The 27,131-nt window shown below is 41.5% G+C and overlaps 1 protein-coding gene across 2 annotated transcripts in view; it reads right to left on the bottom strand.

The window, feature by feature from the left end:
- Positions 1 to 12,695: 12,695 nt before the first annotated feature.
- LOC126278346 (baculoviral IAP repeat-containing protein 5.2-B) overlaps positions 12,696 to 27,131 on the bottom strand; it is a 53,609-nt gene continuing 39,173 nt past the window's right edge. Inside the window, exons 4-5 of one of the 2 annotated variants that reach the window (XM_049978386.1) lie at positions 21,946 to 22,063; positions 12,696 to 12,958 (exon numbers count right to left, since the gene is read on the bottom strand). In XM_049978386.1, the coding sequence (XP_049834343.1) occupies positions 12,869 to 12,958; positions 21,946 to 22,063 (208 nt within the window). In that variant the 3' untranslated portion in view covers positions 12,696 to 12,868. The remainder of the gene's footprint in view (positions 12,959 to 21,945; positions 22,064 to 27,131) is intronic. The other variant, XM_049978387.1, reaches the window with a different exon arrangement.

Genomic DNA, 27,131 nt, shown 5'->3' with positions numbered 1-27,131 from the left:
TACTCTACCATGTAAATCTATGGAATGGGTATCGATACGCGCAAGAAAGGACCTTTTTGTCTCTACATACGTTAACTGCTAGATCACGAAAGGTTTACCTGTAACAATCCGCTGTATTTTAGATTTCCACTGCACTTTATCGTATTGCCAAATCCCTCATTTACATTGCGAAAGTTACAAACTGAAACACATCGAATGAGTAACTACAACACACGGCAAATAAGCGTGTCATACTTGTCAATTACGGATTTCAATTTTTCTTCTTTTAATAGGCCAACTCACAATAATATATTACATTTTATCGTATATATTTCATGCATTTTATGTGTAAATATCGACAAAATTATAGGAGAAAATATTTTGTAAAAATCTCAAAAGTTTAAGAATTGAACAGCAAAACAAATTTTGATGTATATACTGCGCAGCAGTTTTTCTAAGTTTATGGAGGGACTATGCTAACGGAGAAAGAGCAAATTAAATTGTACTCATGGATTTATATGACTGTACTGCTCTTTCGTTTGTCTTTGTTCGTCCAGAGTTTGGAAATGTTGAAAATAATAAACATCAAACAGTTTATGTGAGAAGCGAAAGCGTGTTTTCTACCAAATTTGAAGACACCGCCGCGATCAACTGAGTGAATTGCGACGCACTTTTGGACATCTAATATAAAACTTTTCCCACGAACTTTACTAAGCGCCTTTTAGCGTAGATTAGTAGAACCGGAACGACGCAAGGAGAAATCTTTTAATATTGTGGCGAAAGGAGAAATATCCGACTAAAGTGGAACTATTTAAGAGTATGTTATATCGTGTAACGCCGACTTGGATAGCGCAACAAGTTTACCCAAGCATTAGGTTTGGTACTCTTTTAAGTTTCTTTAGGACTCTTTTGGAACGTTGCGACGAATGCAACAAATTGGTAAATCTATAAATGGTAACGCGCTAGGCAAAAATCAAATAAAAATGTAACCTCTGCACCGATTAAAGTTATTTATTAAATCCTTATAAAAGCGAATTTCGCAAACAGTTCCAGAGGATGGAATAAATCTGAAATGTTTGTGGGAATTTTGTAATTAAATGCTGGCTAACTTGAAATAAATTTGTGATTAAATGAAGTCAGAAATATAACTGTGAGCAGTCTGCTATTATGGTACGAAAAATGAAATAACTGCCGAAAGTTATTTTTATTTATCCAACATTCACAAACGAGCAAGGAAAATTAATGACGATGTAGAACATAATGATTCCAATGAATAGGATGCAATACAAACGGTTAGTGAAGAAGGATGGAGTTTTCTGGAGAAGATAAAAGATTCAGAAACATGACAAAAGTGAAACAATTTTCATCATATTCATGGAATCAATGCTGAGTAAGTTCTACACAGCCCTGGTGCTCAAAAAATGGTTCAAATGGCTCTGAGCACTATGGGACTTTTAACATCTGAGGTCATCAGTCCCCTAGAATTTAGAACTCTTTAAACCTAACTAACCTAAGGAAATCATGCACATCCAGGCAGGATTCAAGCGTGTGACTGTAGCGGTCACGCGGTACCAGACTGTAGCGTCTAGAACTGCTCGGTCACTCCGTCCGGTCCTGGTGCTCAGCTAGGTCTCTACCAACACAAAGTGAACTAAAGAACAAAGCAAATGAAGTTATCACACATTGAGAAAAACAACTCTTATAAACATATCAATGTTGGTTTAGTAAAGGCTTTTTTCCCCATTACGTAATAGTCAAAAATGAAGCAACACACAGTGTATGTCTACAATAATCCTATGATAGAAAAATCCAGAGGAGAATGCCTCAAATTCCGTTCCACTGTACATCACCTATCTTCACCAATGTTTTGGAAATGAAGCATTATGTATACTTATGCTGCCAAACTGTGTGATGAAAATGTACATTTTATGAATGTATACCATTTGTTTTTCTGTCGAATCTTTAAAACAACTGTGCAATTGTAGAGATGTGAAGAAAATTATTGCTTTCCCTGTTTTTACATTGAATATCCATGAAACATGTTTAACTCATCAACTGTAAAATAACAAGTTTCTTGCCGAACACTATTATGAGAAGGAAAGTTGTTACCATATAGCAGAGATGCCGAGCACAACAAAAAGATTTTCACACTTAACGCTATTGGCCAATGGCCTTTGCCAACAACACACACACACACACACACACACACACACACACACACACACACACACACTCTGTAGTCTCAAGCAACTGGCGGTGTGGTTTCAGTTGCCTGAGACTGCAGAGAGAGAGAGAGAGAGAGAGAGAGAGAGAGAGAGAGAGAGAGAGAGAGAGAGAGAGAGAGTGTGTGTTTTTTGTTGACAAAGGCCATTGGCCAAAAGCTTTAAGTGTGAAAATCTTTTTGTTGTGCCTATCTGCAACTCAGCATCTCCGCTATATGGTAAGTAGCAACTTTTTTTCTCATAATTTTGTCACATTCCATCCTGGATTTGCCATTGTTTAAGTTTCTTATTTCATCTACAAAGTTCTTGTGTACACCTAATAATCCCTCCCCCAGAAAATTATTTGCAATGCCATATTTTCAGTTGCCTTTCCTTTTCCTGCTCTTAAAAAAAAACAGCCTTGACCCCATGGCCCATTAATTACCATTCTGCACCAACTGCACTCTGGAAACTGGGCTAAAATAAACAGCACACGCCTCATCTGACTTTCACCAAGAATGCTTTTTTTTTACAAACTCTTGACAATCTGAATCTCCCACTTCTGTCACTCATTTCTGGACAAGACCTGTATATACCACAAATATGGATGAAACCATTGACTCATATACACAGTACACTAATAAGAGGTTGCCTTAACTGCCAGATTTCCTAAACATGTAGCAACATGTGAATTATTCATAAAATAGGATTTAAACTACCATGATAATGTATGTTGTATTTATCATGGTTGCACTATCCAAATTAATACAAAAAATATCACCAACTTGTTTAAGTGAGCATATGTTGTTTACTTCAAAATTAACATTGGGCATTCCTTAATGTTTGTAGAAGTTGTGTGGACTGCAGAAGACATAATGTAAAAGGATTTAGATTATGGTTTGCTAGTGGTATAGAGAGAGCCAAGTAGCCATCAGACAGCTTTGTGCTGTCAATATGAAAGGCTCCAATCTAGACAAAAATCTAATTGGGAGTATCCAAATCAGGAGCTAGCAAGCCCATACATACAACTCCCAGAAAATCCACCATCACATGTGGAACAATGGGCTAAATTGGAGGAAATGGTTAAACATTACAGCAATTTTCCCGTTGAAGAACTAAGTGATCCGATACGAAACTTAAATTTAAACAAATCATCTGAACTGTCGGCATCTAGGTGAAAAGAAAATAACTGACAGCAGATGTTAAAAATCACAATTTACTGAGATAGAGAAAAGGAACTTCTTTCATACTTCAGTGTACATGCTGAAGTTCAGCACTGCAAGAATATCCCTTAACTAATCAAAATACCAGACTCAACAAGGTGCGTGTAGGTTATTTTTTTTGGGTGCGTGTAGATGTTACGTACATATGCAGACTATAGAGACAAATGAAAATTTGTACCAAGGCTGAGATTCGAACCCAGTTCTCCTGTTCACTAAGCAGATGGGCTAACCACTAGGCCATTATGGCACAGTGACTTTGCACGAGTGCACAGACTACCTTAGGATGCCTCCCTCCTCAATCAGTCTATGTATCTACATCATGTATGTGTGGCCTCTAGAACCATGTAGTTTCATTTGAGTTTTATAGATAGGTCCTCAGGAAGCTTGCAATATGTTCTATTACACAATGAGAACTACTATGAATCTATTTCAACAGCTCATTCAACAAAACTATGAGGTATGTGAAAATCTCAGGACGGTCCTGCACAAACTTATCAGCACAAACAGCTTATATGGCTAAAACGTTACTGACAAAATGGTTAACTTCTTGTTTGGCAACAAGATGCATATTTGAAGTACTTACATTTCATATGTAAGTGCAATATAAAACAACAGTATCATAGGTTAAAGATAACATAGTTACAACGGCAAACATGAAAATTGGCAGATCCAACATCAAATGCACCATTGGTTAACATGGAAAAAAATAGTACTGTCATTGCATATAAAATCAGGCATAATTATGCACTTTCTCATGGTCTTGCATAGAAATGGAAACTGATTCAGTTACATCTGCAAACCATTTCCTGGATACTGTTCAAACAACAAAGCAGGGACCTTAAATGATCCTCATATTCACAAGCACATCAATGATACCAATTTCACTTAATGTACTTAGTTGCCTGTTTTAAGGCACTTCTAGGGAAATCATAAAGCACACAGTCAGAAAGAACTGAGCTACAGGATATTAAACTTTCAGAATATGAGAATTAAGATGAACATGAGTGTATACTTTCTTCACGCCAGTCACGAAGATTTCATGAAAACCTTTGATTTTCCATCAGGGTGTAAAAATGATGGAGATAAGGCATAAAGATAGATGGTACACAAACATGATGACAGCCATGTGACAGACCCTGAAAGGTGACTCCTAGCAATCAGCAGATGAGAATGGGATTTCACATGCAAAAATTGTGAACTTTGTGTTCTAGACAGACTTGATGGTTCATACAAGATATTCAGTTTGTAATGATTTGGCAGGTTCATACAGAATATTCAGTTTGTAATAATTTTGCAATGCTTTTACATTTTTAGTAATGAGTTTTTTCATTTATCTATGGATTATCTATAATTACACATTTTCTTACAAATCAGAGCCAATCAAGTAAAACCGCAGACATTTGGCATCAACATCATGAAGGTATCCTGAAGAAACTTTAAAGCATCCTCCCACTCTTGTTCAAATTTAATCTGAGCACTTAACAGGTATGAGCTCATTGTTAATAACCTAGAAATACTGCTCTCCATATACAAAATCGACACATGAATGAACAGTAATGTGATGTGTCTTCTACTTATGAGATATTGTAAAGTAGGATAAGCTTCCATAGAGTGGCGGGAAATATAAGGCACTCTTGAACCATGTTTAAGTAATGCAAAACTTTGACCAATACAACCAAACCCGCTAACACATCCAGGAAGTACATTGTATCCTCTTCAATACCAAACTTGATGCAATGGAGATTTAGACTCCACATATGGTCTGTGCTCTATTTGTAAGAAGCATTTTAGTCACAGTTGTCACTCAGCACATTCGGGATCAGCAGATGTCTACAAGTTCTCAGCAGCTCAGACCTACCTTTTACTTGCTGTAATATGCATTCAAAGAAATAAATATACTATTAGCCAATGGCAATTTATCTGAATAAAGATTAAACTGAAGGCAGAACATAATTCACCGAAATGTGCTTATCTCAACTATGTATTTAGGCAAAGAATGAGTGAGCCCGTGGGAAATGACCATTGAAAGGTGATAAATTGCACATGGCTTCAGGATGAAAATTAATTGTAGAGACATTGAAATAACTTTATTATTCACTAAATAACAAGTTTACATGTGTCCTCCAAGGGATCAAATGAAGTACAGTGCCACAAATTACAAAAAAACAACAGAACAAAAGGAATCCCAATAATCTCAAATAACCACAGTTATATTGATCTGTTAACATGGAACAATTTCTCAATTGAAGAAATAGATTTACACTGTCATGAAGAACGGCTAAAAATCATATAAATAGAATATTATATCAAAGTGCACCAGCAGGCAACATTCTTCCCATAACTTATGTTCCAGTGTAAAAAATGGTCATCACAGTGAAATAAGACAATGGTGTACCACCCAAAATGGAATCATGAAAATTTCAGACAATAGCCTTGCAATAAAACATATGAATCTAGCTCCAGTGACCAGCAGAAGAATACTACTTGAATAGCATGCCTTGTCTCTGTCCACATGGATGACGTACCTCAAAATAAGCTTTTCAGCTTATTAGGAGAATATAATTAGATCACAGATACAAAGTACGAAAAAAATTTTATATCGTTCACTAAATTCAGTACTCAATGAACAGAAAATTAATAACCTATGTACCTCAACAGTCGCTGCAGTAAAATAACACAATATTTTTTTCAACTTTTCACTCAAGTACATTTTTGCACTGCAAGCACTTCACAGTAACAGGTTCTTCTGTGTATATTACAAACAGGTTTCTTGCACATTACACAACAGAATCTTGTTTTCCGATCTTTGTTTCTCTTGCAATCTTGACATCATTGTGGCGTTGGTAACTTTGAACACTGGGTCTGGATCACTGCTGCAGGAATTGCAATACCACAAGCTTTCAATGCATCTTGTACATCTTTATGAAGACTGTTTATACTTTTGGCTCTTTCTTCCATGTTGCTTTGCTGAGTCCAAATTCCAGTTCAGTTGTGAAGAATTTATGCCGGCTTCAGTTATTCTTCTGCCATTCAGGAAATCTTTGAGTGTACAGAATATATGCATTCGGTGCTGCAATATCTATCATTTCCATGAAGATTCTTAGTGGCCACCACCTCATTCCTCTAACACAACAGTATTCTCTTGTCATTTTGTCCCCATTTTCTACAGCACCTTTGGTTTTATTGTAGTGCAGTATGATTCCAGGTTTGTGTTCACTTTCTTCACCGCTCACCTGTCTCATTATACTGAGTAGAGAGTAGTATTACTGCATTTCCCTTCTTTGGAACATAGAAAACTAGGGTCAAGCCATTTGTGAAACAAAACATTGAAGAGTTAACTTCTCTCTTTCTGCTTGACAAGAATTCCTTCGTAACCTCTTTCTTATTGGAACGCAAGGGACCAACCAATGCATGTTTCGTTTTTAGTAGTTTAGCAGCCAGTGGAAAACTAGTGAAAAAATTATCAGTTGTTACACCATGACCGTTACTCAGAAATGGTTCCATCAGATCCAAAACAACCCTCTGTCCTTGATTCACTTCCTGAAGATTGTCCACCATTCCTGTGTAAATTTGGATCCATAATAAGTAAGATGTCTTCACATCAGCACAAACTCAAATTCTAATGCCATACTTGCCAGGCTTGCTCTTCATATAAACCCTAAAAGGGCAGTTTCCTCAGTACATTGCTAATCGTTCATCAATAGTCACGTATTCGTAAGGATAGAAGTTCTTGCACAAGTTAGACTGAAATTTGTTGAACACTACCCTGATGGCTTGTAGCTTGTCCCTGGTTTCTTTAATTCTCTGTGCTCTTGTGTCTCTGTTGTCAAATCGCAAGAATTTCAGTATAGACAAAAATCGGTTTCTTGACATGGCAGCAGAAAAGAATGGTTGCCAAATGGCAACATTAGCTCCCCACAGATCAGAAGCACTTGTGCGATGCCCATGAGTTTGACAAGCTCCTATTAGAATTGCTAATACAGAATACACTTCAGCATTTATATCTCTCCATGTCGTTTTGTTTGAAGAATAAGCTGTATTCCACAAAGAAATTACTTGTTTGGCTTTCCCTGTTTGTTTCTTCTAGAATAATGCCCACAATTTCCAGTAAAATAAATAATAAAATTGACTCTGTTATTGTTTTGATAGTTTTCCCATCATTCACTGGGCCAGGTGTTACTTTCAAAATGTTGCGATGTATATGCCGCCCACATTTTGGTGGTTCACTAGAAAATTTTAGTACACTTCTAGAAAAAACAAATCTCCAGTGTCGTCGTCTTCTTCTTCTAAACTACTACTACTACTACTACTACTACTACAACTAGTTCACGTGAATGTGTAGTGTCTTCTGATATTTCATGATCAGCTTCATCTGATGCTATGATATGATCTTTGTCAAGAGATTCCATATATTCATTCAGTTCATTATCAATGTCTCATTAATTTTCATCACCACTGACATCATAATTTTATAGAATTTTCACCATCTCTTCGCTAGAAAGTCCTTTGGACATCCTTACTTGCAGATGAAATACTCACTCGTGTAATGTCAGCTCAACAGTGAACATCAAATTCAACTCAACAATAGTAATCAGCAACAATAACAAACATTGGTTCTATGGCAAAATTCAACAAAGTAGGTGAATGACATATCTTTCCCAAAACCATCTTTTTCTATAAATAAGAAAATAAGACGTTTCATACCAAGTGGGGTAGTCTCACAGTCCCACCAATAAATGACCAGAATAACAATGGTAAAGCCAAAAAAGTACACAGTAGTAAGTGGGAATTCAACGTCAATCATTTTAGTACAAAGTCATGAAACCAAAGGCATGTGGCCCTTCAGATAACATTATTATAGGGAAAAATTCAACCTGTGGTAGTCAGAATACCCCGCTTGGAAATGCGAGGGTTAACAGAATTCATAAGGTGATGGAACTGTGAGATCATGATTTAAGCAGTTGCCACATTTCTAGTCTTCATACTGGAACACTTACATATAAAATTATGAAGCTTTAGCGTTGTTGTTGTTGTTTTCAGTCCTGAGAATGGTTTGATGCAGCTTTCCATGCTACTCTATCCTGTGCAAGCTTCTTCATCTCCCAGTACCTACTGCAACCTACATCCTTCTGAACCTCCTTAGTGTATTCATCTCTTGGTCTCCCTCTATGATTTTTACCCTCCACGTTGCCCTCCAATACTAAATTGGTGATCCCTTGATGCCTCAGAACATGTCCTACCAACCGATCCCTTCTTCTGGTCAAGTTGTGCCACAAACTTCTCTTCTCCCCAATTCTATTCAATACTTCCTCATTAGTTACGTGATCTACCCATCTAATCTTCAAGATTCTTCTGTAGCACCACATTTCGAAAGCTTCTATTCTCTTCTTGTCCAAACTATTTATCGTCCATGCTTCACTTCCATACATGGCTACACTCCATACAAATACTTTCAGAAATGGCTTCCTGACACTTAAATCTATACTCGATGTTAACAAATTTCTCTTCTTCAGAAACGCTTTCCTTGCCATTGCCAGTCTACATTTTATATCCTCTCTACTTCGACCATCATCAGTTATTTTACTTCCTAAATAGCAAAACTCCTTTACTACTTTAAGTGTCTCATTTCCTAATCTTATTCCCTCAGCATCACCCGACTTAATTCAACTACATTCCATTATCCTCGTTTTGCTTTTGTTTATGTTGTTCTTATATCCTCCTTTCAAGACACTGTCCATTCCGTTCAACTGCTCTTCCAAGTCCTTTGCTGTCTCTGACAGAATTACAATGTCATCGGCGAACCTCAAAGTTTTTATTCTTCTCCATGGATTTTAATACCTACTCCGAATTTTTCTTTCATTTCCTTTACTGCTTGCTCAATATACAGATTGAATAGCATCGGGGAGAGGCTACAACCCTGTCTCACTCCCTTCCCAACAACTGCTTCCCTTTCATGTCCCTCGACTCTTATAAATGCCATCTGGTTTCTGTACAAATTGTAAATAGCCTTTCGCTCCCTGTATTTTACCCCTGCCACCTTCAGAATTTGAAAGAGAGTATTCCAATCAACATTGTCAAAAGCTTTCTCTAAGTCTACAAATGCTAGAAACGTAGGTTTGCTTTTGCTTCATCTTTCTTCTAAGATAAGTCGTAAGGTCAGTATTGCCTCACATGTTCCAGTATTTCTACGGAATCCAAACTGATCTTCCCCGAGGTCGGCTTCTACTAGTTTTTCCATACGTCTGTAAAGAATTCGAGTTAGTATTTAGCAGCTGTGGCTTATTAAACTGATTGTTCGGTAATTTTCACATCTTTCAACACCTGCTTTCTTTGGGATTGGAATTATTATTTTCTTCTTGAAGTATGAGGGTATTTCGCCTGTTTCATACATCTTGCTCACCAGATGGTAGAGTTTTGTGAGGACTGGCCCTCCCAAGGCCGTCAGTAGTTCCAATGGAATGTTGTCTACTCCGGGGGCCTTGTTTCGACTCAGGTCTTTGAGTGCTCTGTCAAACTCTTCACGCAGTATCGTATCTCCCATTTCATCTTCATCTACATCCTCTTCCATTTCCATAATATTGTCCTCAAGTATATCGCCCTTGTATAGACCCTCTATATATTCCTTCCACCTTTCTGCTTTCCCTTCTTTGCTTAGAACAGAGTTTCCATCTGAGCTCTTGATGTTCATACAAGTGGTTCTCTTTTCTCCAAAGGTCTCTCTAATTTTCCTGTAGGCAGTATCTATCTTACCCCTAGTGAGATAAGCTTCTACATCCTTACATTTGTCCTCTAGCCATCCCTGCTTAGCCATTTTGCACTTCCTGTCGATCTCATTTTTGAGACGTTTGTATTCATCTTTTGCCTGGTTCATTTACTGCATTTTTATATTTTCTCCTTTCATCAATTAAATACAATATTTCTTCTGTTACCCAAGGATTTCTACTAGCCCTCGTCTTTTTACCTACTTGATCCTCTGCTGCCGTCACTACTTCATCCCTCAAAGCTACCCATTCATCTTCTTCTGTATTTCTTTAATGCCTTTTGTATTTAATGTATTTCTACCGATTCTTCTTCTACTGTATTTCTTTAATGCTTATTGTATTTAATGTATTTCTAATGCTTTAGCATTAGAGCTAACATTAACTGTAATTTATATGTTAATGCAAATTCACATATTTCAATATTTATTAATAGAGAGCTTTATTTTATGAAATTTAGAGTAGGAAAGCTTTGCAATTCATACAACAGTTAACTGAAAATATACTTCTATTTTCAGTTGAGAGTATTAAAAGAAATACTTTTCGACAAGCATTTTTCTTTCGTTGTAAATTATGTGAAGTATCAACTATAACAATGCTGTAAATGTGACACTTTGCCAAGATTCTTTACAAGGGTTGATGTTAAACCTGAAAGGGGAATTGTTAAAGTACTAGTTCAGCTGTTAAAATAAGAACTGTTGAGTTACTGTTAGAACATGTAATAAAGCTGAAAGTGGAAAACCTACCGATAAATAACACTGTGGAATTTATTTGCGAGAAGATTGCTTAAAAATTAAAATACTAATGATTATGTAAGAATGCAGAATAATATAAGAAGTTATCCAGGGACATATTCAGCGATCAAGAGTGATTTAGCAGATCAATGAATGACTCCTACCATCTCCAATTTATGAAGTCAAAGTATCTTTTCCGGTCCCAGAAACATTTTATCATTTACAAGTAGTTTTGTACAAAGAAGATATCATTGGAATTCATTAACTGAAACTTTCAATAAATTTGTGTCTTCTTAGTGAGCAGGAACATATGAAAATTTAATTGGATGGTTTCGATCAATCCGTAGTGCCTTGGCTACAGGACACAGGGCCAACTAGCACAGCTCAGACTTCTGGATTCACTGAAGAACTGTACTGGATTTTTGGCACTCCTTTTGTACTGGTTTTGAGAAAGGCACATTTTATTACATTAGAGAACAGCCACATTTTATCTGCTTGTTTAGTTCTGATACTATCATGGAACCACAACTTTAGTTGAATGACCCTGAATATGTACACAGTAAATTAACTACTTACGAAAAAAAAAAAAAAGTTACAACTCTTACTCCTGCACTTTTCAGCTGACATTTTTGCCTTAAAATGCAACCGAAGTATATGTGGATAATCTAAGCAAACTAACAGTTGTCTGGGAAATTACATCTAATGTGAACATTATTATAGATCAGAATTTACATCTTGTACCTCAAATATTTCTGATTCTTATGGGAGTGGTAAGTAATTTACTTCTTTACATTAGTTTTTAATCCACAGAGATTTCCAGTTTCTCTCCAATATCTTCCAGCAACCTGTTTCAGACTTAGTTTGTTACTAAGCCCTAGGTAGTCTCACACAGCCTATATATAGATTTTTATTTTTTTACTTGAAAAAGAGCTAGAGCTCAAAAGCTAGTGAACAATTTCCTGTTACATGTGTGCATACAACACACATCAGTCCACTATGCTTGAGTGGTTTCCTTTCCCTTATTTTAACTAAATGAAACATTTTTAATTCTAATACAGCATTTTGGTTGTGAATTTCAGTCCATCCAAATTCATCATTATTAAAAATGAATGTCATTACAGAGTAATTGTATTAGCACATAGGTGTAAGAATTCAGACACCACGTCTGTCTAATCGTGCCTTATCAATCCCCCTCTGCTTTTTCAGAAAGGAGCTAAAGTTCAAAAAGCAATATTAGTTCTTCCTTCTTTCATTTGTGTGTATTGGCAGTCCTAAGATTCCAAAATGAGATTTTCACTCTGCAGCGGAGTGTGCGCTGATATGAAACTTCCTGGCAGATTAAAACTGTGTGCCCGACCGAGACTCGAACTCGGGACCTTTGCCTTTCGCGGGCAAGTGCTCTACCATCTGAGCCACCGAAGCACGACTCACGCCCGGTACTCACAGCTTTACTTCTGCCAGTACCTCGTCTTCTACCTTCCAAACTTTACAGAAGCTCTTCTGCGAACCTTGCAGAACTAGCACTCCTGAAAGAAAGGGTATAGCGGAGACATGGCTTAGTCACAGCCTGGGGGATGTTTCCAGAATAATATTTTCACTCTGCAGCGGAGTGTGCGCTGATATGAAACTTGTCCTAAGATTGTTAACACTTGAAGATAATTACTGTCAATCATTTGATTGTATGCTTTTCTCAAGTGACTTTTCCTTTTTACACAAAACTCATTTGTTTCTCTTTTATCACTGGAGTAGTTAGGGAGTAATATGTATTTACACCTCAAGGACATAGAAAGCATTAAAAACTTGTTTTCAAGTAGCATATATTTATTTATATTTTGAGAGTGCAGTAATACTCCATATATATACATGACACACCTTCTAACATGCATAGTATTAACAATACAAATAATAGGTAATTACAGGACAGATAAGTCTTAAAAGAAATAAGAAGTAACCATGACACTGTTCAAATGGTGTTACTGTTGGACACCTAACTTTTTTAGCTTCTTGGTGCAAGTTAACATGAGACGTTCTACATCCTGCGCAAAATTGGCTTCGGCCTTGTCCTGAAAATTAAAAAAAATTCTTGATACTTCAAAAGGAGGCCACAAGACAATATATAACTGAAAAAAAAGTATTTTAACTTGTTAACCACCAATTTACAAGACAGGAAATTTCAGTGAAGGAACAAAACATTGAGTGAAAATGAGTTTTCTTATTTGACACTGAGAAATTAATTTTTTCTCCCTAAGTTCCATTTGAGTTACTGTCTTTTGAAATAAGGCGAAAGAATGTAAGAAACTATTTCTGAAACAAAGATTTATACATTAGAGAATTTAGTTCATTCACTAGAGTAGCTCCCAGTCGTGCACAAGTAGTAGTGGAGAATAAAAATAATTAAAAAGAGTAATGCATTTAGAAGAAAAGGGTGGTGGGGGTGGTAGTTCTGGAGTGTCTGTAGTACAAAATATTGCCTAATAATTGTCCATTTGGATTCCTGCATGCAGTGCAACAGCTCTTCCATTCAGTAAGTAGTCAATTTTCTCAAACATATTTACATTCTTTCCTGGATGTTCCATATGTGTAATATGTTATTGAGTTACACATACATTTTGTAAGTGTCGTCACCAACACAGTTTTTCCCTTGACTCTGAATATAATGCAGTAAGTAAAAAGTTGTGTTTATTACTGACTCATGTTCATCTGTTTTCCAAAATGGAGCAATTTCTTTCAGTATGGATGATCCAGGAATTATGTCTGATAACCAGTATGCTTTTTCCATTTTGTCACTTTACAATGGTTGGTCGATTCATTTAAAGGTGGGAGAAGGGACCAAACTAAGAAGTTATCAGTCCCTTGTTCCTAATAAAATAATGCCACAAGTGTGAGAATAAAACGGACGAAACATATAACACAAAACGGAAAGAAAGTAAAAACCACAAGAACAAAGGGACGCCAACAAACGCTACTAGAACAAAAGAGGACAAGAAAACAATGGAGATATGCTAGAAACAGAAGAGAGTAAAACATTAAAGCAGATTAAAATGGCTGGCCAACCATGCGAATAAACAGGGAAAGCCAGCTACTATGCAACACATTAAAACCTCCGACCTAAAAGCACTAGGGTGGAGGACAGAGAGCGACAAAGGACGTGCACTAAAACCTACATAGAAGTATAAAACCCACTCTCGCGGACAAAACGTAAAACTAAAGCTGCTGTGGAGGCACTGTCACCGAACACCGAAGGCAGGGTGCTGGGAAAGTTAAAAGAGTGCCGCAGAGTGGCTAAAAGTGGGCAGTCCAGCAAGAGGTGGACGATTGTCATTTGGGAACCACAATGACACTGAGGTGGGTCCTCACGACGGAGTAGGTAACCATGAGTTAGCCACGCCTGGCCAATGCGGAGCCGGCAGAGGACAACTGACTCCCTGTGAGAGGCCTGCATGGAAGACTTCCACACATTCATAGTCTCCTTAATGACACACAGTTTGTTGTGTGTGCTGTTACACTGCAGGGTTTTCTGGCTTTGGGAGACGGAACGGTGTAAGACAGAACACAGGTCAGCTTCAGGGATGCCTATCTCCAGAAGCTGTTTCCGTGTAACCTGTTTGGCCAGCCTGCAGCAAGTTTGTTGCCGGAGATTCCAATGTGTCCTGGGGTCCACACAGACACCATGGAACAGCAGGACTATTCCAAGGCATAGATGGGCTCCTGAATGGACACTACCAGAGGGTGGCAAGGGAAGCACAGGTCGATAGCTTGTAGGCTGCTAAATGAGTCAGTACACAGGAGAAATGACTCGCCAGGACATGAGCGGATGTACTCAAGACCACGAGATATGGCCGCCAGCGCTGCAGTGAAAACACTATAGGAAAAATGGCAAGGAGTGCTGCTCAATACGTCCTCCATGAACATATGAAGCCTACGTGACCATCAGCCATTGAGTCGTGCCGTCGGTGTAATCAACTTCAGAGCCCTGGAACATGTCAAGAATCGAGAGGAAGTGACAGTGGAGAGCGGAAGGGTTAACGGAGTCCTTAGGGCCATTCAAAAGGTCCAGACAAAGTTGCGGCCGAGGCATACATTATGGAGGTGTACGTGAACAGACCGCAAGTAGAGGTGGTAAAGGGAAGGACTCCAGTTTGGAGAGAAGGGACCGCACGCTAACCGCAATCATTAGCCTCGATCTGGACAGACAATGGGGGAGATGGACTGCCGTGGGCAGGAAAAGGAGCCGGTAATTCGGATGCTCAGGGGAACTATGAATGTGTGCTGCATAACGGGCGAGCAGTTGCACACGTCTGATCTGCAGTGGAGGGACACCAGCCTCCACCAGTATGCTGGTCACTGGACTCGTCCTAAAAGCTCCTGTCACTAATGGAACCCCAAAGTGGTGCACAGGGTCTAGTAAATGCAGTGCTGCAGGTGTAGCCGAACCATAAACCACACTCCCATGGTCAATTCAGGATTGGATAAGGGCTCTGTAGAGCTGCAACAGCGTAGAGTGGTCTGCACCCCAATTGGTGTTGCTCAGGCAACAAAGGACATTGAGGTGCTGCCAACACTGCTGAGAAAGATAAGGGAGCCAAGTCAATCAAGTGTAGAAAACCAGTCCTAGGAATTGATATGTCTCCACTACAGAGAGTGGATCGCCATTAAGGTAAAGTGCAGGTTCAGGATGAACAGTATGATACTGACAGTAGTGCATAACATGACTTTGCGGCTGAAAACCGGAAGTTGTGGGCTAGAACCACGAATGCGCCTTGTAGATGGCTCCCTGGAAGCGCCGCTCAGCAACAACAGCACTGGAACTGCAGTACAAAATGCAGAAGTCATCTGCATACAGACAAGGTGAGATAGAGGGCCCAACAGCTGCTGCTAGACCGTTAACGACCACTAAAAATAGAGACACACTCAATACATAGCCCTGTGGGTCACTATCCTCCTGGATATGGATGGAACTATGGGAGGCACCAACTTGGTCATGGAAAGTATGGAGCAACAGGAAGTTTTGGATAAAAATCGTGTTGTATGCTTCACGGAAGTCAAAAAAGATGGCAATAAGGTGTTGCCGTCTGAAAAGGCTGTTCAGATTCAGACTTGATGGACACAAGATTATCAGCATTAGAGCAAACCTGGCAAAGGTCGCCCTGACGTGACTTGAGGACCCAACCCAACAGTCGACATACGATATGTTACAGCAGCTTACAGAATACGTTGGCGAGGCTGACAGGCCGATAGCTACCCACATCAAGCAGGTTTTTAACAGGTTTGAGCACAACATTCACTAAAGCAAAACAAGGATAATGGAATGTAGTCGAATTAACTGAGGTGACGCTGAGGGAATTAGATTAGGAAATGAGACACTTAAAGTAGTAAAGGAGTTTTGCTATTTAGGGAGTAAAATAACTGATGATGGTCGAAGCAGAGAGGATATAAAATGTAGACTGGCAATGGCAAGGAAAGAGTTTCTGAAGAACACAAATTTGTTGACATCTAGTAGAGATTTAAGTGACAGCAAGTCGTTTCTGAAAGTATTTGATGGAGTACAGCCATGTATGGAAGTGAAACGTGGACAATAAATAGTTTGGACAAGAAGAGAATAGAAGCTTTTGAATTGTGGTGCTACAGAAAAATGCTGAAGATTAGATGGGTAGATAACATAACTAATGAGGAGGTACTGCATAGAATTAAGGAAAAAGATGAGTTTGTGGCACCACTTGACCAGAAGAAGGGATCAATGGTAGGACATGTTTAGAGGCATCAAGGGATCACCAAGTTAGTATTGGAGGGCAGTGTGGAGGGTAAAAATCATAGAGGGAGACCAAGAGATGAATAAACTAAGCAGGTTCGGAAGTATGTAGGTTGCAGTACGTACTGGGAGATGAAGCAGCTTGCACGGGATAGAGTAGCATGGAGAGCTGCATCAAATCAGTCTCAGGACTGAAAACCACAACAATGAGCACCAGAATGACGGTGATCCCCCACCATTGTAATGGAAACACGCCATCGCACCAGAGCCGGTTGAAGATGACGAGAAGATGTCGCTTGTAGTCAGATGAGATATGTTTAATGATCTGGCTGTGGATGCTATCAGGCCCACGAGGTGTGTCAGGGCAATGTGCAAGGGCACTGAGGAGCTCCCACTCTGTAAATGTGGCGTTATAGGATTCACTGCAGCGTGTAGCGAATGAGGGGACATTCCCTTCCAGCCGCCGTTTGAGTGTGCGAAACACTGGGGGGATAATTCTCTGACGCAGAGGCTCAAGCGAAGTGCTCGGCAATTCGATTTGTGTCGGTACATAACTCGACATTTATGGTAACACCAAATCCTGCTGTTGAGGCCTGGTACCCAAGAAGACGTTTGATCTTTGCCCAGACTTGGGGAAGGTGACAGGTGGCATCCAATGGTGGAAACTTATCTCTCCGAACACTCCTTCCATTGTTTGATAAGGTAGCGAACACGGGCATGGAGCTGTTTAAAGCCTATGAGGTGCTCCAGGAAAGGGTGCCGCTGTAGAGCTCCCCGACGCTCTATAATTGCTTCAGCAACCTCTGGCGACCACCAAGGGACTGCCTTACACCTCTGGCACCCTAAAGAGCGAGGGATCACGTTTTCTGCCGCAGAAACAATTGTGCTAGTCACCTGCTCAATCATCGCATCAATGTTACTGTGTGGGGGAGATTCAGTGGTGACAGCAGAGGTGAAAGTTCTTAGTCCGCCTTGTTCAAAGCCCATCTGGGCAGGCATCCGTGCCGTCATGTGCTCTCCAGTGGATAGATGAGAAAGTCCTGGACTGCAAATTGATAAATCAATGGCCAAGTAACTTCCATGAACCACAATGAAGTGTGTGGCAGCCCCATTATTTAAGAGGCAGAGGTCGAATTGTCACAAAGTTTCGACATCTCTGCCTCGGCCAGTAAGTATGGGACCACCCCACAAGGGGTTATGGGCATTAATCTCTCCCAGAACTAGGAAAGGTTTACAGAGTTGATCGATCAGTGCAGCTAATACATTCAGGGGTACTCCATCATCTGGAGGGAGATATACACTGCAGACAATTATTTCCTGTGTGGTCCTTATTCTGACAGCTACAGCTTCAAGAGGGGTTTGAGGGGACACATGTTCACTACAGACCAAGTTTACATAAATGCAAACTCCACCTGACACACTATTATAGTCACTACAGTTCCTGTATTATACCTTACAGCTGTGGAGCGAAGGTGTTTGCATTGCTGGGAACCAGGTTTCCTGAAGGGCAATGCAGAAAGCAGGTGTAAAGCTTAACAGCTGCCATAGCTCAGCCAGGTGGTGGAAAAAACCGCCGCAATTCCACTGGAGGACGATATCATCGTGAGACTGGGAAAGCATGGAACATTCAATGAGGCAGTTTACGCCTCAGAGTCACCTGCTGCCACTGATTTATTGCCTGAGCAATCTATGTCCATTGTGTCTGAGGGTCTGGCGAGATCTAGGCCCTCACCAGACACCAAAATAATCATCCCATCCTCAGCCGCAGAGCTTGTAGGTAGTGGTGGTGCGAGTGCCACCGCAATTCCCTTGGTCTTATGGGTTTTCTCTTTTGATTTCTCTCATTGCTCCTTGGGTTTCCCTGGCTGGGAGAACTTCACTGACCCAGTCTCCGGGACTGAGGATGAGCATGAAGCCCTACGACCAGCTGCTTTTGGGCTCTTCATACTCTGTCAGGTGTCACCTTTCCCCCTAGCAGAAACTTGGAAAGGGAGTGACCCGAGGGACCCCTTCCTAGGGAGAGGAGCCAAAGAAGCTTTACGCTTCTTTGGCTCAGAAGTGGTGATTGAAATCCCTGATGGTTGGGGAGGGGGTGTTGCTCCCGAAGTGGGTGGTGCAGGAGCAATAGGGAGGGAAGTGCCCCCCACCATCAAGCGGGCAGGTGTAGTCTTCTGGCTCTGAGAGGTGACCTGGGTTGGCGGAACTGATGGTGCCAGAACTGTTGTAGCGGTAGCATAAGACGATGTCATATACACAGAATCCAGTCGCTCAAATTTTCTCTTAGCCTCAGTATAGGTCAGTCGGTCCAGGGTCTTCTACAACAAAATTTTCCTTCCTTTCTGGAGAATCCTAGTCAAGCAAGGCGAATGGTGCCCTCTGCAGTTGACAAAGATGGGAGGCGGGGCACATGGAGTATTGAGATGTGATGGGCATCCACCATCTCGGCCTGTGACGCTGAAAGTACAGCGGGAAGACGTAAGACCGAACTTCCAGCACTTAAAGCACCGCATCGGAGGTGGGATATAGGGCTTTTCATCTCAACAGTAGAGCATCACCTTGACCACCTCGGGCAATGTATCACCGTCAAATGCCAAGATGAAGGCACTGGTGGCAACCCGATTATCCTTCGGACCCCAGTGGACACACCCGATGAAATGGACACCTCGCCGCTCTGAATTGGTGTGCAGCTCATCGTCGGACTGCAAAAGAAGGTCTCTGAAATATGATACTCTGAACCATATTTTTGCTCTTATTGGGCATGGTGGTTACAGCAACATCCCCCAGCTTGTCACAAGCAAGTAATCCCCATGACTGGGCAGAGGATGCTGTTTTGATTAAGACTGACCCAGATCTCAATTTTGACAAGCCCTCCACCTCCCCGAACTTGTCCTCTAAATGCTCAACAAAAAACTGAAGCTTCATCATGAAAGATTGCCCATCAGCTCTCGAACATACAAGGTACTGGGGCGAATAAGATCCGCTGTCATTCTTAGCCTGACATTCTTCCCATGGTTCTGCCAGTGAAATATTACTGTATGTCATTGCCCCATCAGAACTCCTCGGAGAGCATTAAAGATAAACACCAGTCCTAATTGCCTGACTTTAAAGTGGCCGGTTTCCAAATTACCTACAAAAATAACCACTATTTCAGTATACATATAATTCGAAAATGATGCTTTGCTGATTAACATTGTTCTTATGTGAAAAACACAATATAAATGTGAAATTAATATTGTAACTAATCTAAAGAAATGTAGCACATTGTCAGAATGTACCAGTAAACCTATCATTATAAAATTACTACAACAATTTAAATAGAACATATAAATAAAGAACGTTAATTGAATCTCCGATATATGTTAGCACTAAAATTCAGGTACTAGTTTATTAGTTATAAACAAATTTAGAAATGTAATTGTTACCTGTAACATAATTAGTCAGAAAATGTTATATTAACTCGTAACTAAGTTGAAAATAGGTTCACCTTGTTCAGCACTGGGATTGTAAAATTTTAGCAATGTGTATCTCATATTCGGTTTAACTTTTAATTGTGATTTTACATAAAATTATAATTTTCATTGTAGGTAACTTAACAAAAGTATAACTAGAGGTCACACAGGCACCTTGGGGCACTCATCTTTGGCTAGGGTTGCAAGCAAATGTATTGTAGGCTCACTCGTTTGTTGATTATTGTGAATTCTGTGTCAACTTTGGGTACATGTGATGTAACCGGTACAGTTCACCAGGCTCAGACACCAAAGTCCTGGAAATATATTGGTGTTAACACTGCACTGCACTGCACTGTACTGTACTGTACTTTGGAATTTATTTGGGAGTCTTCCGCAATCCTTTTCATAGGCTGTACAGCGACGAGACAAATCCAGGAATTTTACAACACCCAGAGAACTAAAAAACTCTCACTGTTGGTATAATTGACGTGAAAACAACAGCACATCGACTGGGCATTTCACTCAAAAGTCAAAACATTTGCAACGCGGAGGTGGGAAAATATAAACATCTCACCAGGGAGGGGAACGATTCGGGGTCTTTGTGCGTTGACTTGAGCTCATGATCGCTTAGACACTGCTGGTGTTTCACTACCAGCAAGAGTTGATGGACTATGCTTCATGGCGTGTGATCCACTCTGATGCCAGCCACTCCGGCAGGGACCTCCCCACGGGTGCCACCCAGCCGTAGCAAAAGGCCACCTGGTAGGCTGGCCATTGCCGGGAGTCCCGATGCCCCAGGGGGATGGGCATCTACCCCTTGGCATACATGGGGAGTTAATAGCACAGGCATCAGCAGAGTGATCCCTGTGTGGTCAGCCACACCACAACGGACTGGCCACCATGCTGGTTATCACATGCAAAGAAGTTAATGGTCATCTTCGACACATATCGACACTGCATAGTGCATGATGAAAAACGCACCCAGGAAGATGTCCTCGCCCAAGAGATGGAGAATAGGCAGGACTGCAATGAGACTACAACAAAGTGGGCTAAAGATCTCAATGCATGATGGACACGATGCACCTTGTAAGGTGCCCTTCCCCAATCAGCTCGCTATTCGGGAAAATTTTGAAGAATGGAGTTCAAACCCAACAGGTGACCACCACATAATGGCCAAAATATGTAAACCCCTTTTAGTCGCTTCTTACGACAGGCAGGAATACATCAGGCTTATCCTGACCCCTGGACACGCAGGGGGATCACTTTACAATGTAATGAAAAACTGCAGTCCATGAAACTTCTGAATTCTGAGGGGAAAATATGGATCAAGCAACACACATGTGTCTTTAGGTATGTGCTACTGCAATGGCATCAGAGCAATGGTATTACTGAACACTGAAACCAACAATGTGTCCAATATACTTGAGCAACATGCGAAATATTGTAGTGTACCATTGAGCTATTAACTAACCATGCTATGACATTTCCACTGCTGTATCGAGAAGACAGCAAGTATGCAAAATGCAAATACACTGTGATACTACAGTTGCTTAACAACAAAAGCAACATTTTTTACCTAATTAAACCATAAATTTCATGTAGTATGTGTATAGAGACTTGATGAAATTGAACGTTGCCTGGTTTATGCTTGTCGAGATGAAAATGCCAAACACTTTAAAAGTCAAGATACCACATGTGTGTATTAATGTAAGAATTCATTTGCACTGCAAACCATGTACAATGAAAGTACAACAATGCAAATTCTGAAGTTTGCTCTGGTAAATACAGAGCATCATCAATTATGCCCCAATTTCTGAGTATTACTACTTTTGAGCTTTTCAGAATTACTCACCAACTGTGCAAGAATGAAAGCTTGAATCAGATCACAGAATTCAACTGTTGTCAGCTGAGTTTCAATTTTCTTCTTTTGGGCATAATAACAAGTATTTCTATGCTTCAAATGTTCAGCCCTGTAAAATAAATAAATAAATGAGACCTCTATCATTCACCCACAAAACTTACACAATACATGAAAGAGAAACAGACTAATTACACAGAGAAAGGGCCATTATATAATTCTGAAAAGGAGAAAGCATTGAGAATAAGCAGGTTTTCAATTATTAAATCCCAAGCAGAATAAAAATTCTGCAAGGGCTCAGTCAAAGCACCAGAAACACTTTATACTGTATCTCATGAGGTGAGCATTCGGTTTGACTGCAGTAAGATGCAAACACCTGAAAGAAAAACAGCTTAAGAAGACTATGCTAACAATTTTGTGGTATCACGAGGAAAGGAATTTAAATTTTCATCCAACCATCTAAGATTATGTTTGCGTTCCTTTTGAAAGGACACAGTCATTACTTGGCCAACCTGAATTTGGCTCTCTCTAATGAAATCATTGTTGATGTGTCGAAGCCTAACCTCCTTTCTATCAGATGGTCTATGTGAAACTGGCTTTGTGAAATCATGCATCCTAACATATGTGGACTACTTTCGAGGAGCTAACATGTGAATTAAGCTGTCCAAGTTAGAAATGTAATGTCATTTGGATAAATGTTATTGTAGCCTTAGGAAGAGCTGAAGAGAGAAAATATTTATTCAAAGGGTAAAATAACGGGCTTGTTTACTTGCTTTCTGCTACACATGTAAGTAAATTGATACAAAAATCCCAGAGATACTGAATAGGCACTCACCTTACAAAGTAAGATTTTAAAGACAACTCTGGTAAAGTCTGTTCAGTACTTCACAGGCGCAGATTTAGCAGACAGACAACATTTCAAAAAAAAAATAACATACTTTTGAGCATCATGGTTACAACGTAAACTTTGTAATTGTAGACCATTTGAAAGAAAGTATAGGCTAATGGGCCTTTTTAGCTATCCACATCAAGTGGGTTTTTACCGGGTTTGAGCACCGAAACGACAATGCTCTCCTGCCATTGCAATGGAAGGACGTAATCGCATCAGATCCGGTTGAAGGTGACGAGGTGATGGCACTTGTAGTCAGATGAGAGATGTTTAATCATCTAACTGTGGATCTGATCCGGCACAGGAGCTGTGTCGGGGCAATGTGCAAGTGCGCTGAAGAGCTCCCACTCCATAAATGGGGCGTTACAGGATTCATGGTGGCATATAATGAACAAGGGGACTTTCCTTTTCATCCGCCGTTTGAGAATGCAAAAAGCTGGGAGGTAGTTCTTCGATGCAGAGGCTAGAGCATAGTGCTCAGCATCGTGCTTGGCAATCTCATTTGCATTGGTACCTAGCATGCCATTGGTGGTAACACCAGGGACACCTGTTGTGGGTCTGGTACCCAAAAAGACATCTGATCTTCGTCCAGACTTGGGAAGGTGATATATAGCACCAATGGTCGACACGTACCTCTCCCAACACTCCGGTATTCATCATTATATAAGCTGGCATACACAGGCACAGAGCCGCTTTAAGGCTATCAGATCCTCTAGAGAAGGGTGCCGCTTATGTTGCTGTACAGCTAGCCGACGCTCTGTAACTGCCTCAGCGACTTCCGGCAACCACCAAGGAACTGCCTGTCACCGGGGGCTCAGTTAAGAGCTAGGGATCGTGTTTAGTGACACATAAACAATTGTGGTGGTCACCCACTCACCCATCACATCAATGAAACCATGTGGGGGAGAGTCAACAGTGGCATCAGAAGTGAAAGTTTCCAGTCCGCCTTGTTTAAAGCCCACCTGGGCAGGCGGCCGTAGGCCTGATGCCGGGACAGTGATATGAAGACTGCAAATTGAAATATTTAAGAGGCAGAGGTCAAACTGAGACAGTAAAGATTCAGCATCTCTGCCTTTGTCAGTAAGCACTGCATCACCCCACAAGTGGGTTATGGGCATTAAAATCTCCCTAAATTACGAAAGGTTTAGGGAGTTGATCAATCACTGCAGTTAATACATTCAGGGGCACTCCAACACCTGGAAGAAGAAATACATTGCAGAGAGTTATTTCCTGCATCGTCCTTATTCAAACAGCTACAGCTTTAAGAGGGGGCACATGTTCACTACAGACTGAATTTACATAAACGCAAACTCCACCTGACACACTATTACAGTCACTACAGTTTCTGTAATATCCCTTATAGCTTTTTTTTTTTTTTTTGTGGTTTTAGGGCGCACAACTACAATGGTCATTAGCGCCCTGACTAATTTAGGAATGTACCGCGAGGCACAAGGTTAAAACAGCAACTAAAAGGGCGAACACTATAAAAGGCGTATTAACAGGCATATAAAACGAAGAACGCGAGCAGCAGCTCCTGGGTCATCTGCTAAAATGGCATTCAGAGTACATGGCAGGCCAAGATCAAGACGCAGCGTAGTAAAATCAGGACAGGACGTTAAAATGTGGCGGACCGTCAGCAATTGCCCACATGGACAGAACGGCACCGGCGCTGCCGTCGGCAGATGGTGATGGCTGAACTGGCAGTGTCCAATTCGTAGCTGGGCCAAAACGACCTCCTCCCACCGAGAAGGACGTGAGGACGACGTCCAAGCTGCGGGAAGAGGTTTCAAGGCCCGAAGCTTGTTGTCCCTAAGTGCAGCCCAATCGGCATGCCACAGCGATAAAATGCGCCGACAAATGACCGTGCTACAATCTGATGAAGGGACACAACAAGAAGCCGTCCGAGGCTGGAGGACCGCAGCCTTGGCTGCGGCATCTGCAGCTTCATTCCCAGGGATACAGACATGGCCAGGAACCCACATGAAGCTAACTGGAGACGCGTCATCCACCAGCTGCTGAAGAGAGCGTTGGATCCGGTGCACGAAAGGGTGAACCGGATACTGATCACTGAGGCTCTGGATGGCACTCAGAGAATCGGAGCAGATGACATAAGCAGAATGTCGGTGGCGCCAGATGTAAAGAACAGCCTGGTAGAGGGCAAAGAGCTCAGCTGTGAAGACCGAACAATGGCCATGTAGCCAGTATTTGAAACTTTGTGCCCCGACAATAAAAGGTATAAATGAAGGTCATATTAATGAACTTCGAACGAAGTTCGACAAAACGAGAGTGGTATACTGAACCGGCGGTAACCTCCTTTGGGAGCGAGCGGAGGTCAAGGTGAACGCGAACCTGAGCCTGGAGCCAAGGTGGCGTGTGGCTCTCGCCCACTCTAAAGGTTGCAGGGAGTGAAAAATCAAGATGTTGAAGGAGGCGACGAAAGCGAACTCCAGGGGGTAGCAGGGCAGAGACATACAACCCGTATTGACGGTCGAGAGAGTCGTCAAAAAAGGAACGATACGATGGGTGGTCGGGCATTGACAGAAGCCGACAGGCGTAACGACAATGCAGTGTATCGCATCGGTAGGTGAGTGGCAATTCACCGGCTTCAGCATGAAGACTCTCGACGGGACTAGTATAAAACACTCCGATCGCAAGCCGTCAACCCCGATGTTGTATGGAGTTGAGGCGGCGTAAGACGGACGGCCGTGCAGAGGAGTATACAAAGCACCAATAATCTAGCTTGGAGCGGACGATCGACCGATATAGGCGAAGTACGACTGTTCGATCCACTCCCCACAACGTGCCATTGAGAATACGGAGGACATTTAGAGAACGGGTACAACGGGCAGCCAAATAGGACACATGTGGAGACCAACTAAGTTTCCTGTCATATGTAAGACCTAAAAATTTTGTTGTCTCCTCGAATGGGAGAGCAACGGGGCCGAGTCGTAAGGACCTTGGGAGAAACTCTTTGTAGCACCAGAAGTTAATACAGATAGTTTTCTCGGCAGAAAAACGGAAGCCATTGGCGACACTCCAGGAGTAAAGACGGTCAAGAGAACGCTGAAGACAGCGCTCCAGGAAACATGTACGCTGCGCGCTGCAATAGATGGTAAAATTGTCCACGAAAAGGGAGCCTGATACATCATCTGGGAGGCAATCCATTATTGGATTGATCGCTACGGCAAAGAGAGCGACGCTCAAAACGGAGCCCTGTGGCACCCCATTTTCCTTGCGAAAGGTGTCTGACAGCACAGAACCCACACGTACCCTGAACTGTCGATCCATTAAAAAGGAACGAATAAACAGAGGGAGGTGACCACGAAAGCCCCATGTATGCATGGTGCGGAGCATGCCCGCCCTCCAACAGGTGTCTTAAGCCTTCTCCAAATCAAAGAACACAGCTGCGGTCGGGCGCTTCCGCAAGAAGTTATTCATAATGAAGGTCGACAAGGTAACCAGATGGTCCACAGCAGAGCAGAACCTACGAAATCCACATTGTACATTGGTAAGTAGGCGTCGAGATTCGAGCAGCCAAACCAAACAAGAGTTAACCATTCGCTCCATCACCTTACAGACACAGCTGGTAAGCGAGATGGGTCGATAACTGGAAGGCAAGTGCTTGTCCTTCCCCAGCTTAGGAATCGGTACAACAATAGTCTCGCGCCAGCATGCGGGAACATGTCCCTCAATCCAGATTGGATTGAAAGTACGAAGAAGGAAACCTTTACCCGCAGGAGAAAGGTTCTTCACCATATGAATATGAATAGAATCAGGCCCCGGAGCGGAGGACCGTGACCGGGCAAGTGCATTTTCGAGTTCCCGCATGGTGAATGAGGCATTGTAGTTTTCACAATTCGAGGAGTGGAAATTAGGTGGCTGAGCCTCCTCTGCCTGTTTTCAGGGGAGGAAGGCAGGGGGTTAATGAGTGGAGCTCGAAACCTCTGCGAAAAAGCGGCCGAAGGCACTGGAGACATCCTCAGGGGCCACAAGGACGTCATTCGCGACCGTCAAGCCAGAAACTGGTGAGTGGACCTTGGTGCCAGATAGCCGGCGCAGGCTACCCCAGACAACAGAAGAAGGAGTAAAAATGTTGAAGGTGCTTGTGAAAGCAGCCCAGCTGGCTTTCTTGCTTTCTTTAAAAATACGACACTGTGCACGTAGTCATTTATAATTGATACAATTCGCCACAGCAGGGTGGCGTTTAAAGGTGCGTAAAGCACGTCGACGAGCACGTAAGGCGTCTCTACATGCTGTGGTCCACTAGGGGACCGGTACGCGGCGTGGAGAA

The sequence above is a fragment of the Schistocerca gregaria genome, chromosome 6 (genome assembly GCF_023897955.1).
Source record: "Schistocerca gregaria isolate iqSchGreg1 chromosome 6, iqSchGreg1.2, whole genome shotgun sequence".
Taxonomy (NCBI): domain Eukaryota; kingdom Metazoa; phylum Arthropoda; class Insecta; order Orthoptera; family Acrididae; genus Schistocerca; species Schistocerca gregaria.
Note: the sequence above shows the minus strand (reverse complement) of the source record. Positions and strands in the feature narration are given on the sequence as shown.